Source organism: Taudactylus pleione, unplaced genomic scaffold (assembly GCF_031769625.1).
Source record: "Taudactylus pleione unplaced genomic scaffold, aTauple2 ptg000897l, whole genome shotgun sequence".
NCBI lineage: Eukaryota > Metazoa > Chordata > Amphibia > Anura > Myobatrachidae > Taudactylus > Taudactylus pleione.
Window position 1 is genome coordinate 439,977 of NW_028285298.1, and position 15,824 is coordinate 455,800.

Consider the following 15,824-nt stretch of genomic DNA (forward strand, 5'->3'; position numbering starts at 1 on the left):
GGACACAAACAGTAATTCAGGGGTGATATGATGCCCTGATCATTCTCATTATGTAGTACAAGTCCTGGAGGATCCTGTTATAACATACAGATGTGTCCCCATAACCGATCCTCAAATCGCCCCAGGCGGCCCTGTTTAGTTTGCCATGGACTTTGCAAATCAGCCGCGCCAGAACGCACTTAGGGGGGCGATTCACCACAGGACGGAATTGCAGAATTGCAATGATCCAATCTGCGTCCATGGACGCATCAACGGATCGCCTGCGTGATCCTCAGCCGGCCATGAGGTCATCACAGATGAGGGAAATAGGCCTGGAAATCTCAGTCAGCCGACAGAGATCCTGGCCTGTTCCCTCGCCACCAACGGAGGCCGTCGCTGACCCCTCTCCAACCGCAAACGGCAGAAGACTGGCAATCACTGACATTCTGCTGCTGCTCTGCACCTATAACAATACTGCGTACGCACGCAGTTCAACTGCGATAGTATGCTAATCCACTGTGATCTCAATGCACACTCAGCACCACATAAGGACGCCGACTTTACCCTACGCACATCCGTAATGTTTAGCAGAATAGCGAAACCATCGGTACAACGGAGTACCATCGCAACCTCACGCACACTTGCACAAGCCCTGACCTTACTCAGGCATTGCTAACAACTACGCACGCTATGAGACCTCACACTGCGTATGGGTTCGCAGTGGATAATCTATGCACGCCCCTGCAACGGCGTGCGAACGCACTGGCACGCCTGCGTTCGGCCGACCCTCGTCCGTCACCATCCACAAACTGTGCTTCCTGTCAATCACTCTGCGAGGGGTCGGTGTAGACTCTGCAATCGCAGTCACTATTGCAATCGCTAGTTTGCGCACACGCACCGCGATTCAGCCCCTAAGACACAAAATGAAAGAAAAAGTAGCCAATGTCGGGTAACAAGGCAAAAGACCGTTCCGATAGGCGAGACCTGCGCCATGAATCTTTGTGCTTTATCGGTGGCTTTATACTGAGGGCCTGATTCAGAGCCGCTCGTAAGCGGCCGCTCGTTCGTTCCGAGCGATGTTTGCCCATCTGCGCATGCGCGAACCAGTCAGTGCGGCCGAAAATCGTTTGTTCGCTAAATAGCGAATGCCTGCTATTTTGAGTGACAGGAGGAGGCGTATGTGGGTGGTAACAGGGGAAGGTGCTTGAAAACGGGGAGTGGAGATCCGAACGCAGGCGTGCTTAAAGGTCAAAACGGGCGTTTTAAGGGAGTGCATAATTAATACAGCAGCGTCATTGACCACGTCACTGGGTTATTTTATAGTCAGAACTGCTCGCAAGATAGCTGTAGGAAAAACCAACCACAAGAATAGCGAGCAGTTCATACGCTGGTCGATGTACTCGATTAATCTAATAAATAGCGGACGTGACGTAGGATGCGAGCGGCCAGGGGGCGTAGTTTTCCAAAAAACGACCGCATGTTTTGTTCGCTCGTTCAGACCTAGAGGCGTGAACAGACCGCAAAGAGCGAACGGTTCATTTGAATAGCCACCCCTTTTTTCTGAACGAGCGAGCGCAAATAGCGTCCGGCTCTGAATGAGGTCCTGAATCCTTTGCTACAAAAGTACTAATCATAAATACCTAGTACTTTATAAGCAAAGTAAGACACAAAATTGAGGAAAAAGCCTACAGTCTGCGTAATATGGAAACTGACAGGTGCGATGCGAATGGCCTGATCCTCGACGTGCATCCTTAGGCCTTACCTGCGACTTTATACTAATGACTTTGTGCCAAATAAATTAATCCTAAGTATCTAGTGCACTCAGGGCGTGATTCAGAGGTCCGCACAGTGCCGATGCGGCATGCCATCGGCTAGTTCTGTCAGTCTGCACATGCGTCCCGGTGGTTACTGCTGGGAGCTGCAGGACGTATTTGAACGCAGAGAGAGGCAATTTCAGTTGGCGTTTTTTGGGTGGAGGTAGCGGGGTGGCTAGCCGGACGGGAGCGTGTCGCGGTCAACAACTTCGGCATTTGCTGCAGTTGCCCTGATACCGGCGGCCATGTTCAGACAGATAATCTGCGCCTCCACAAGACTGGTGCAATGTGCTGCAGCCGCTGTGCGGCCAGTGATGCATGATAAGGCACACAGCGGCTGATTAGCGCCGCAGCCAGTGGACGTTTCTGTATGAAGCAAACATTTAGGAGAGTGCTCATCACGGGAATGGTGCCGGGCGCGTTGTGCCATAAGGTGCATTGTGGGTAGGTGTTGGAGGACACGTCTGTAAATGATGAAACTTTGCCATAGAGGGGTATAATTCTGCTTACAGTAAATGTGTGTTCACTTATATTAGAAACCTGCCATTTAGGGGGCTATTTACTAAGCAGTGTTAGGAGACAGAGTGAAAAGTGATAAGGTACCAGCCAATCAGCTCCCAACTGTCATTTTTCAAACACAGCCTGTGAGATGGCAGTTAGAGTGAAAAATGATAAGGTACCAGCCAATCAGCTCCTATCTCCTAACACTGCTTAGTAAATAGACCCCTTAGTCTCATGTTGGTGAGACTTGCAATACACACACAGGGCCTGATTCAGAGCCGCTCGTAAGCGGCCGCTCGTTCGTTCCGAGCGATGTTTGCACAACTGCGCATGCGTACGGATCGTAATACGCATGCGCGAACCAGACAGTGCGGCCGAAAATCGTTTGTTCGCTAAATAGCGAGTGCCTGCTATTTTGAGTGACAGGAGGAGGCGTATGTGGGTGGTAACGGGAAGGTGCTTGAAAACGGGGGAGTGGAGATCCGAACGCAGGCGTGCTTAAAGGTCAAAACGGGCGTTTTATGGGTGTGCATAATTAATACAGCAGCGTCATTGACCACGTCACTGGGTTATTTTATAGTCAGAACTGCTCGCAAGATTGTGGTAGGAAAAACCAACCACAAGAATAGCGAGCAGTTCATACGCTAGTCGATGTACTCGATTAATCTAATAAATAGCGGACATGACGTAGGATGCGAGTGGCCAGGGGGCGTAGTTTTCAAAAAAACGACCGCAAGTTTTGTTCGCTCGTTCACACCGTGAACAGACCGCAAAGAGCGAACAGTTCATTTGAATAGCCACCCCTTTTTTCTGAACGAGCGAGCGCAAATAGCGCCCGGCTCTGAATCAGGGCCACAGTCTTCGTGCCTCAATAATGTCACCGTTTCTTGGACAAAACGTTGGATCAACGTCCGATGCATGCACTCTGCCCCACTCTGTTGCAGAGTTGGGCAGAAATCGGGTGAATGTCGCTCCTGCATTGTGCGCACAGAAAATGCATATATTCGCCCGTTTGCAAAATTGAAACAGTCTTCCACTGCGCCAACCCTCTATCCCTATGCTACTAGTCTTAATTATCATCATTGCACAATTGTGTCAGCCAATACGAAGTTCAAAAGCTACCGGTGTATTTACTTTTCCGTCAAACCCTGCAGTTGCGTGAAAACGCGCCCTCGCTAAACGCTTCCTGCGTGATAACGCCACATTACTACCCGGTTCCGCCTCTTCAGCTGTACGAAGCGACCACAATACCTATGACTCTGCGTTGCCCGTATTAGTGCACGCACAGATCCGGAGCATGCACAGTGCGAAAACGTGCATACACTCCGCGAACGGACGTACATTAATCTGCGCGTAAGGCTCTGTATCTTTCACGTACTTGGCAGGAAGTTTCCTAGTGTAATAACCTAAAATGCATTCAGCTGATATTATAAACCAGTCAGCAGTATCTGTCACATACCCCTGCGCACACATCGGGTCTGTTTCAGAGAGGCTATATAGAGATGACTGCTAGACGCTTGCTCTGTAACTCTCCTCATCTGTACATGGCTGCGTAGCCCCCAGCCCCCCAGAGCAGATTACAGTCACACACCAGTGCGTATACCAGACAGCTGCTGGCGAATCAGCCACTGACACGGAAACATCAGCGGTTACGTGCAGGCTGCATAGATAGCTTACGGCTCATGTATGTTCTACATTAGGGAGGCTGACATGTGCAGGATGGAGACTTGTACGTATTACCTGTAATATGTATACGCTATCGTATAGAGAGGGGGTTGGTCGGAGTCTACATTCAGCTCCTGACATTATTAGTAACCGTTCCAGTTTTACAATGATGGCAGCGTTTTCGGATTAACACCTTATCCAGTTGCTAAACTCAATGTAATCCTACTGTAAATCACATGAATATGAGAGGCCTCTGAGACGTTCTGCGACCACACACATCCACGGGACCACAGGCCGCAGAAATCCGGGGGTCACTTCTAACATCCGTAATCATTTCCAGTAGTCTGCGCGTTACATGTTATTTCTTACAACGCGCAAATTTTCCTAATGGTGCTGAAATGATGACCTCATAACTTATCCATTTATCAGCGGTGACATCAGAATTCGCTGTTCCATACACACATTTACAGATATGTCCTTATACATTTTTGCTGCAGTTGCGCTAAAAAGCCCTTCTCTGCGCGCCAGGTCCGTGAGAATTTGCTAGAGGCGGGCGTATTTTTTATTTGCTGTAAATGTGTGTAAGCCTCAATGCGTAGTGACTAGACGCACCAGCAGACTGTACCGAGTAATTTGATATGCGACACTTTTATATCTGGGTGCAGCGGAGTCTCTGAATCTGTATACGATGTGCTACAATGTAGCAGCCGCAGCTTTTCTCATTCCAAGTTCCGTTGTAGTTCTTATACAGACTAGGGGCCTATTTATCAATGAGTTTTATCATTCACAACGAGTGATAAAACTCATTACGTATGATCAGTGGCGTAACTAGGGTATTTGGAGCCCAGGGCAAATTTGAAAACGGAGCTGCCCCCCCCCCCCCTCCTTAACATACCGATATGTGCGTGCGCCGAAAAAAAATGGGAGTGGTCACTTAAAAATGGGGCGTGTCAACATGACACACCCCTTTATTTTCACGCTGAACATTCCTATCCATATGCACCTTAACCCCAGTAGTACCCCTTATACAGTACCCCCAGTATGCAGTTGTGGTCCCTCTTATACAGGCCCATAGTAGTGCCCCTTATACAGTATCCCCAGTAGTGGTCCCCCTTATACAGCCCCCAATTAGTTCCCCTTACTCAGTACCCCCAGTAGTGGCCACCCAAATGCAGTGCCCCACGTAGTGTTCCCCCTTATGCAGTGCCCCCAGTAGCAGTCCCCACAATGCAGTGTGCCCAGTAGCAGTATCCCCTTATGCAGTGCCCTTTATATGGTGCCCCCAGTAGTAGTCCCCCCCCCCCTATGCAGTGCCCTTTATATAGTGCCCCCAGCAGTAGTCCCCCCCCCATCATGCAGTTTTCCCAGTAGTGGTCTCCTTATGCAGGCACCCTGTAGTGATCCCCCCTATCCATTGCCCCCTGTAGTGGCCCTTCCTATTATTGCCCCCAGTAGTGGTCCCCCGAGTGCAGTGCCTCTAGTAGGCCCCTTTTATAATGCCCCCAGTGGTAGTTCCCCCCCAAGTAGTAGTCCCCAGTAGAGTAGGTCCTCCCAATGGTGCCCCCAGTAGTAGCCACCCCTCCCCCAGTAGAGGTCCCCCCAGTAGTAGCCACCCCCCTCCCCCGTTGTGCAGATAGGTTAAAAACAATATATATATATATATATATCTATAAAAATATACTTACCTGAATCTCTGCTCCTGGTCGCGACGCCGCTCCCGCCCGGGCGGGCGCGCTCAGCATTATGGGACAGACGTCATGACGTCAGTCCCATTACCCACTGCAGGAGCCGGACGGAAGTCCAGCTCTTGCAGTGGGTGCTGCAGCAGTCAATGAGAGTCTATCTGACTCTCATTGGCTGCTGTTTAACACACGCATCGCCGCCAGCGCTGGCGGCAATGCGTGTGTTATGCACAGCCTGAGCCCGCCTCCTGGCGCTATTGGGCAAGCGCTCAGGGGGAGGGAACGGGCTCAGGCGTGCAGCACAGGACCGGCGCTGGAAGCCTAGCGCCGGTCCTGTGTAAATGTATAGCACTGACCGCACTCATTGCGGTCGGCGCTACACTGGCTAACTAGGGCGGGCCGGTACCGTGGCGCCCCCCCCCCCGCACCGCCGGTCCAACGGCGCCCAGGGCACGAACCCCGCCCGCCCTGCCCTAGTTACGCCACTGCGTATGATAACAGTGCTCCGGCCAATCAGTTCAATTTGCCGTGAAAAGCCGAGATCGGTGGAAAAGTTTCGCCGATCGCGACTTTTCGTGTGGCGGAAACTTGTCTCCTTATTCAATTACAAATAGTTTTTGCGTACGCGGAAACTCTATGCAATGTAATAGGCGGAAAAGATTCACCTCTGAATAGCAGAAAAGTGCATTTTTTTTATTTTGGGGTGCAAAGGTGGGGTAACCACTCAGAACACTTGGGACAGCCCCCAAAGGACAACTGTGTCAAAAAATCCCTAAAAAAAAGTTAAGAAAGCCACAAAAAAGTACTTTCATTTTGGGGGCGAAAAAGTACAAAGTTGGGGGACAAGCATGAAAACTAGCGAAATAGACTTTTTGGGGGTCTGCAAGGATGGGTCAGGTGTTTTTTTTTATTATGATTGCAGGTGCTTGCAACAGGTGCGTTTTTCACAATTTTTTTTTTAACTTCACTTTAGCGACTTTTAAATATGCTAGCGCCCATTTTCATGTACCCCAAATTTGACAGGACTACTTATTTTCACCAAAAAATACAGCTTAATGCCATTCTTCACCACTTGTGCAAAAACGCTAATAAAGCTATCGAAACAACTTAAGTACCCCAAACAGCTTTATTAGGGCTATTCAGAGAGATCTACATTGATCCCCAATGTTAGTGCATCTTTTTGGGGGGTCCAGGCTGATTTCCCCGTTTCTGACAGCATTTTCCGCCTGTTCAGACATCGCAGCTTGCAGTTTTCGCGTGGTTTGGAATTGAATATGGGGAATAGTGGGGGCGCGCACGATAAGTTTTTGCATCCAAAACACGCAATGTAGGCGGAAAGTGGGGCAGGCGAAACTTTATCGCGGACGCAAAACTAATTGAATACTGCCCATGGACGCATTTTCGGTGGAAAAAAAATGACACCAACGCTAGCAGAGTAGCACGGGAGGCAAGTCGCGCTGCGTGGCGTATTGAGCTAGATGTATGAGCACACATCTGTACGTCACTGGTGTATTATATTTGTATAAATTATATATTGATGAGTACAAAATCGCGAAAAAACTCGTCTGACAGACAGTCGGGGAATTTTAATACTCTCAACTCAGTCTTGTTGGACGTTTCTATTGTCAGGCAGGCAGCGATGCAGGCAGTTTCCAGTGACTTGTGTCTTTGGGTTGTGTGGTGCCTTCTGTTAAATAAATAGGATTTGTAATGGTAATAGACTCTGCCGGAGGCACCGTGCTCAGCCGTGTGCAGATGGTAAATCTAAGCAAAAGATTAAAGTAAAGAAAGTTCTGTTAGTAAGTGGGATCTGCCTGGCTGAAGAATACAGCGAAGATTCAAGGTCGGGAGCAGATATATGTAAATCAACCAGGAATCGGGCTGACGGCACGTAATCTGCATGTCTTTTGGTGGAGAGACTAAAATACCGTTTACAATTAAGTGATGAGTAACAATCTGCAAATTGTGCCATAATGATATCCGCGTGAGACTGCTCGACCAACACTCCTGGCTGCACCTTTCCCAGAGGCATCGGAGAAATTTGTTTTAATAATTCGTAGGACAGAAATACTCCTTAATTGATTGTTTTATGTCCAAAAAGTGCATCTGTGTCCTACACCGTTGTGTGATGAACTGATCGGCAGCCTATCAATTCGTCAGGAACCCGAGGCATGAGGCACTACCCATTTATTGCCTCTGTCGTGTCACTGGATCCTAGTGAATTGATGGGGCTGCGTTCCCACGACTGATCTTAGATCTACTGACAAAAAGGTTGCATTGAATTTGAAGTCGGACTAATTCTTTTCCTATAGATAGGAACGCTAATACACTTCAGGGTTCCGCTTAGGGCAGATTCAATTAGCCGCGAGCTGCCGTCTGCACGTTGCGTTGCGTTTTTTTCTGCGCATTTTGGTAGGCACCTTTTGTTTGCTTCTCCAGTTCCAGCGGTTTATCGAATCGTCACGTTAATCTCAGTAATAAGATAAAACAATATCATCAATCAAAAAAGATACACCTATCAGTAGGTATTTAAACAATAAACTAGTAAGGAGCTGAGGGCCGTAGATTAAAGTTGAAAGGGCCACATGTAACCCAAGGGCTGCTTGTTGCACATCACTGGATTAATTACCCCCCTGAGGGTTTTTTTTGTATTACCCATAATCCTGCAGGTACAGTCCACTGTATTCTCTTTTCATTGAATTTTGTAGCAGTAGGAGAGAGCAGACCTTGTCGTTCCTATGCCAACCGGATCATGAACTGTATGTCCGTGGGTTCCTAAGGGCACACGAGCTAATCAGTGGTGCAATTAGTATTTGATATTTTTTGACAGGGACTCTGCGGTGGTGGTATGCACAGAAAATGGGTGTGGCCATGTGTCCCAGGGGCGTGGTTACACTTTCCTGGGGGCGTGTTCACATGACATGTTCCCCCGTTTCTCCTCAGTCTGTGGGGCATGCCAGCACTCCGGGATCTCCTGGTCTGACCCCATTCACTCACAGTCCGGGCTCTTTCAAGCCGCCGAGTCCTGTGACTTGCTAGGCGGCACAGCTAATGGTGCTGGCGGTGACAGGTTTACAGCGTACTGGTTACTAATTTCATAATGGTACGCCGTATCGCCCCGTATCGCCCCGTACCACCTTAGTTGCACCACTGCAGTTAATTATAAATGAGTGGGTGTTGTATTTATTTGAATAACCATCTTGTGCTCCTTTCCTCCCTCAGGGGCTGTTCTCAAGTAGGTATCATCAAAGCGCTGACTGAGTGCGGGATTCCTATCGATCTGATCGGAGGGACGTCTATCGGGTCATTTATGGGGGCCCTGTACGCAGAGGAACGCAGCTTCAACCGCATGAGAATCCGGGCCCGGGAATGGTCCATGGTAAGTAGCTTTTCACCGGGCCGCTGATAAATATGATTTAGGGGTCTAGTTACTAAGCAGTGTTAGGAGACAGAATGATAAGTGATAAGGATAAGGTGCCAGCCAATCAGCTCCCAACTGCCATCTCACAGGCTGTTTTTGAAAAATGACAGTTGGGAGCTGATTGGCTGGCACCTTATCACTTTCTTATCACTTTTCACTCTGTCTAATAACACTGCTTAGTAAATAGACCCCTTAAAGTGTTCATTTAGACGTGAGAACCAAGCCTCATACTGTATGGACAGTCCTTCTCATCGTGTCTGTGTCCCGATCACTGAGCACAGCTGAAAATGAAAATCCCGAGGGCACGTTGCTGCTCGGCAGACGCCTGTCTGAGTATTTACTGGTGGTGCTGTCTAGGCCGACTGTGGGGCACTAAACTGCATCGAGATCTGATGCCTAAATCAGCTTTATTATACTACAAATGCTCATCATTAATTAATGCAATACAAAGCCCAGATCGTTACTACAAATAGTGTGAGCCTCATCTAATATACAAATTAGTAAATGTTTATTTAAGTAATTACAGATGTGTCCCTTTTTTTTTTTTTTTTTTTTTTTACTGTGGCTTCAGTCGCTCCAAATAGCCCCTCTCGCTGGCCAGTAATAACCCAATCAGAATGGATCCGACCGTTATTGGGCGTGTTAGTGAGTTCAGCCAGAAGATGACGGCTAAACCAGCGCACTCTATCACTTTCCCATCGCGCAAACACAGGCGTCGGTGATGCCGAAAATTTATCTGGCGCTAAGAACTGAACCGTGTCTTTTAAACAATTTGACGCTGATCCTTTCTCTCCTAATAAACTTCCCTTGTAGTTCTTTGTGCTGTCACCCTCGGTGTGATAGCGGGCTGTATTTATCCTCTTCTCTTTCTACGTGGTAATCCCATTACCGCACGCCAACAACCCCAGCAGTTTAAGTCTCCTTTTTTTCGTGAATAGGTGACAACTTAATTACTGAAAACCAGACTATGCCGATTCCCACTCACAAACAAATTGCACCAAAGCCGTCGCTCCCGCTGTACGTAGCCGGCAAACTTCAGGAGGGCTCGGGGCCTGATTCATTACGGATAACAATATTGCGTACGCACGCAGTGCAACTGCGATAGTGTGCTAATCCATTGTGATCGCAATGAATTAGAACGCCCACTTTACATTGCACACATCCGTAATACCTAGAATAGGAAACCATCGGTAACATGGAGTACCATCGCAGCCTCACGCACACTTGCACAGGCCCTGACCTTACTCAGTAACGGCCAATAACCACTCACGCTATGAGGCTGCGTACGGCATTGTAGTGGATAATTTATGCACACCCCTGCAACGGCACTGGCACGCCTACGTTTCCCTGACCACCACCCCATCACCACCCACAAACGGCACTTCCTATCAATCACTCTGCGAGGGGTATGCGATCGCAGTCCCGATCGCAATAGCTAGTTTGCGCACTGCGATCCATGCGCAAACCACAACAGTTGACTGATTGCATGTGTAATCGCAGTTGCGTACGTTAGTGAATCAGGCCTTTAATCCCCTTCTCGGAGGAACCAGCAGTTTTTGTGTTTACCTGTGCGGCACAACTAACATCCGCATAACTTAGCGTTAAGATCGGGAGAAGGGGCCGCGCCCGGAAATCTCTGTAACATTGAATCTGTTTGCGCTACTAATGACGGATAATTCCAGCTCGCGGTGTATGAACAATTCCCTGACACAGCCCTAACTGGGTCACCTAGAAATAATTGGGACGACTGCATGCTGGAACAGGATTTCAATCCCGTCATCGCACTCTGTTAGATTATCAGTGCTGTAGGCCGAGGCTGTGGTTAAGCAATTTAAACATAAGTCGGAAAGTGATTGTGTTTGTTTGTCTGTCTGGCAGTGTATAAGGAGGAGATTTATATGGGCAAACAAAAGACAGAGCTTCCTCTGAGCAAAGGAAGAACATTTCGAACTGGGAGCTGTTAACATTAATTCTCTGAATCACCTCCCTCGCTCGGTTGGTGGAAATACCATACTCTGTGGCATCTAAACACTTCCTTTTCTATTGGTTATATATGAAAAGGTTATTTATCCAGCACTGCACTGTAGGGGCACATATTACCTCCTAAACGGTCACCCCCTTTATTTGTATGTCCTGATCTTCCGACGCACTGGGCCTCCAATAGCCCCTCTTACGCACCTGTTCTTGTTCACTGCTATGCCAAGCTGCAGTATAGGGGACAGGTTCCCAACATTCCAACCTGCGGGACAAAGCTGCCTTACCAGGACGGCAAACCTTTGCCCCCAAATCAGGACCGTACCTTCTAAATCTGGACAGCTACAGAAAAAAAAAGGTATTTTCCCTCCAGCACACTGCAGCAAAAATACTTGAATCCTACATGGAAATAGAAATTCAGAGGTATTAGTTATTTACATTTACAAATATATGAATAAGCGCCGGGCCAATGTCAAGGCTCCTCTTTACCGGCATCCCTAATATTATGGGGTTCACGTCAGAGGCGCAGGGAACCCCAAAAGAATCCAGTCAAGGACCATCCCCAGGGCATCACACAAAAAAGGGAAAAAAGGTGATAGTGAAGTGTAAAGTATAGATGTGTAAAGATAAATCAATAAGTGATAATATAATGAGAGAGTTAAAATTACATAAATAATAGACAAATATAAAAGTGCTGAAATAATATGTATGTGAATTAAGTGGTGATGCCCTAGAAAAGGCCCACCCAGAGCAACTCCGGGGGCCCAACGCCCCAAACGCTCACCCCAAAATAATTGTTGCTACCTAATAGTAGCACCCACTCTGGGTCATATAATTACAAATTAATGTACTGCATGATAACAGCACATGTATAAGCCGAGAGCTGACTCACCTAGGAGGTATCCCAGAAACCTCCAAATGGCACTATACGGACCAGCACATCCTCCCAATGCTGGCTCCCTTCATGCCTCACAGAGTTGCAAACAAAAAGTATGGTGGTCACTCCCATCAGCTTAATGACATTGCACAGGTGCTTGTAAAGGGCGGGGTTTACACTGAACTACAGAAAAAAAAAAAATCTAAATAACTAATACCTCTGAATTTCTATTACCATGTAGGATTCAAGTATTTTTGCTGATATTGCTGCAGTGTGCCTGAGGGAAAATCCCTTTTTTTTCTGTAGCTCAGTGTAAACCCCGTCCTCTACAAGCACCTGTGCAATGTCATTGAGCTGATGTGAGTGACCACCACACTTTTTGTTTGCAAACCTGGACAGCTGTAAGGTACGGGCAAGCATGTTATAAATTCAGCGTTCTGTTACCCAGTATATTGCCATTATCGCTAGTGAGTAGGACAGTGTGTAAGGGATACTGAATCATTTCCGGTAACCAGGCGTTAATAGCTCGCCTTCAACGCCAGCCGTCGCCTCCGCGGATGTGTCAGATTGGCAGAGCGTTCTCTTTGATGTGAGGATCGCTTCCCCTCTTATATTACACGCTGACTCGCCAAACGGCACTTGCCACACACCCAGGAGGGGAGGCCGTGGCACCCGTAAAACAGATTGCCTAATGTACTTTAACACTGTATATAATATTCTTCACATACAATATAATTTATCTGTGTTTATTAACACGTCTGATGCTGCGCTAAAGTGAAATCTAATCCTGTAGTCACAACTTGTGCTTCTGTCTCCCACAAGGATATGACCTCCGTCTTCAAGAAGGTCCTGGACCTGACCTACCCCATCACCTCCATGTTCTCCGGAGCTGCCTTCAACAACAGTATCAGCTGCATCTTCAAGGACAAGCAGATCGAGGCAAGCATCTCTGTGTAACCCCAGAATCCATGCCCTGCATTACCGCTATCGTGTGTGTGTGGCCACGTCAGGCGCTATATAAATACATTTTACACGTGTCACTTCCTCTGTAGGATCTCTGGATTCCTTATTTCAACATCACTACGGACATCACCGCCTCCGCCATGAGGGTGCACACAGACGGTAGGTGACCGCAAGCTGATACGGCCGCCTACTGTCCTGCATAAGGTTGGCGTTGGGCATGTTAGACGCTGGCGCTTTTCCATCTAGAGGGCTCCTGCGCTGAGGCATTGTAGTGAAGGGGGGGAACGTACCTCCCACGTCGCTCTGAAAACGCTGCATGCAGGATTTTTCGGGTTTAATCGCTTCCCCGTTTTCCCCTATACAGATGTGTCCTTTCTTACTGTTGGTTCAGTAGCATGAAATGGCCCCTCCCAGATCGCGCGTCCGGGCCGCGCTGAGCATCTTTTTTTTGCGCAGAATCTGCATGCGGCTTTTCACCGAGCCTGTGTGCGACCAAGATGCAAAATTGAAAGTAATAATACGGTACGATACATGTCTCGGAGCGGCTCGGTCGCGTTGGGCGTCTCGCACAATATGGCGTATGCATGCCCAGTAAGTGAGGACACATCTGTATGTTTCATGTGTGTTGGTGCAAGAATTAATGAGCGCTTTGAACGTTTGTGCTTTTTTTGGCGGAAAAAAGTCCCCCCATCTAACGCCACCCAAATGAATGGGCCATCAATCCGCCATCTTATATTGATGTAAGTGTGTCAGCCTGGTAGCCCACACTGCCTGTTCTGTCTGGAGAGGCAATGGTTCCCTTAATGTTTGCTAAGAAATATGTTACTGCTCTGTTTATTCTTGATCTGCGTTATTGGTGAGAAGGTTGAGGAACAGGGGGGGGTACAGCTTTTTATGGTTCAACTTCATAAATACATGAATTGTGACCTTCTAATAAAAATGCCACGGTACAACAAACAACTAGAAAAGACAAAAGAAACAACAGCAAAAAAATGTAGGGGCCCAGGCACAGAGTATTTAAGGATATGTTGTTGTGAGAGTTGGTTTGCTATGTATCACTGGACGTCAGGAAGGTTGTATCTAGAAGACTGTGCGCTGCAATGGGAGTGTCGATAATACAGGCGCGAGCTCCAGTCTCCTGAGCAGAATGTTTGCAAATAGAAGAGGCCCACTTGCGTAATGCGGACCAGGCCTCCGCAAATCCGTGCGCTGCGCTTCTGTTCCGCAGGCAATATTTGCAGAACACACTCAGCTTATCAGATACATTCATGTTTGCTGTTGTAGTGCGTGCTGCTTGCGAATGTAACCTGGTAACCCCTCCCAAACTCGTCATGGCCATCAAGCAGCCCGATATCGTAGCTGATATACGTAGGTATTAGTAACCGGCTTATTAGCACCATCAGTTTGTTGTTCCACAATGAATAAAAATGTGTTTGTTCCAAGTCACTAGTACCTAATGTAGCATGATCCTCGCTAAGTCTGCCCACCTGCCTGGCACCGCTTTATCCTCTCTGTACTAGACGGCATGGCTACAGCCTCTCTCAGATACAAAGCGCTCTCTGATCTGGCAGGTGACTCATGAAGAGCGCAGCGATTTCTCACCATCATTAATCCTCACGTCTGCAGATTCACACCCACACAATCCGGCACCTAATGAGTACAGGGGACCAGCTGCCCTCTTCCCAACATTGTGTCTTATATAGGGTCCGAAATTCCCGGAGGTATAGCCGCGGATGGAGTTGTCCTTCCTGGAACAATCATTAGGGCCTTTTATTCAATCTTTGCTAATATCTACTGGTTTATTTAATGAGCTGCGATTTGTCTAAATTGCAGATTTTCAGTACCGTACTTTAAATTTTTTTTTTTTTTTAAATTGAAGCAAGGGAGTCATTTACATATACATTGTATATAAAAAAAAATATATACAATACAGAGTTCAATTATATACTTTAGATCTATCAGTGTTTACATTTTTCATTAATCTCAAACTCAATACTATATGCTTCCACACATTAAATCTTGCGATTTTACATTTTTTTTTATTTTATTTTTTTATTAAACTGGAAATATTTTCAGTGCTTTCTTTTTTAAAAGGCAAAACTTGGTGTTGTGGGCTGGAAAATATACTTTGTCAGTATAACACGCCAGGTTTTGCATTTGAAATCCTGCCCTACAAACAGCTTCATTTAGTTATCCAGGGGTTTGTAGGATGAGTATGCAAATTGGCCAAAAACCACCAGAAAATGGCTTTCATACACACTAAATATATGTATTAAGTTGTCACTAATTAATACTTTAAGAGGCCCCATCCATTAATAAATATATTTAAGGTGCACAGTTATTTAATTTATCATTGTGGACAAATTAATAATAATGAAATATTTTTTTTTAAAAAGTTTTAATTCCACAATGAATATTAAGAGGACACTATTTATGAATTAAAGAAGAGTTATATTTTTATTAATTGGGACCATATTTAATTAATGAAGGAGGCACATGAATGCCACCACTTGCCACAAGTGTGCAATATAGTTGGTGCCTCTGCTTAGATGTGTTTAATGTGTTTATTATTTTATTATACAGGATCCTGCATGCAGTTGGAGCAATCTCGTCTGCCAGAGACACTTTTGATTTTCTTATGTAAATTTTATGTTGGCATGATTGGTGGCAAATCTGGCAATTTTGATTTAAAAAAAAAAAAAATTGGAGCACCAAGTTTTGTATAAAAATCACCACCCCAAAAAAAAAAATTTTTCCTGCTTCTCATTGACAAATTTGCCTTTTGATAAAAGCAGCGGTTTGTAATTTACCTAAAAAATTGCAGAAATACAGCTATTTTGACCAAATCTCAAATTGAGTCCAATCATTTCCGGCCTTAAAACCTGGTTCTGAGTCAGACGAATCTCTGTGCACGGGCGCGAATGGCGAGTTTTTGTATACAGCCCATG

General features: G+C 46.7%; 1 protein-coding gene across 2 annotated transcripts in view; it reads left to right on the forward strand.

Annotated features, from left to right (window-relative positions):
- PNPLA7 (patatin like domain 7, lysophospholipase) overlaps window positions 1-15,824 on the forward strand; it is a 169,466-nt gene that overhangs the window by 125,037 nt on the left and 28,605 nt on the right. For both annotated transcript variants that reach the window (XM_088459190.1, XM_088459191.1), the window contains 3 exons: window positions 8,864-9,020; window positions 12,736-12,852; window positions 12,966-13,035. In XM_088459190.1, coding sequence (XP_088315316.1) covers window positions 8,864-9,020; window positions 12,736-12,852; window positions 12,966-13,035 — 344 coding nt within the window. The remainder of the gene's footprint in view (window positions 1-8,863; window positions 9,021-12,735; window positions 12,853-12,965; window positions 13,036-15,824) is intronic.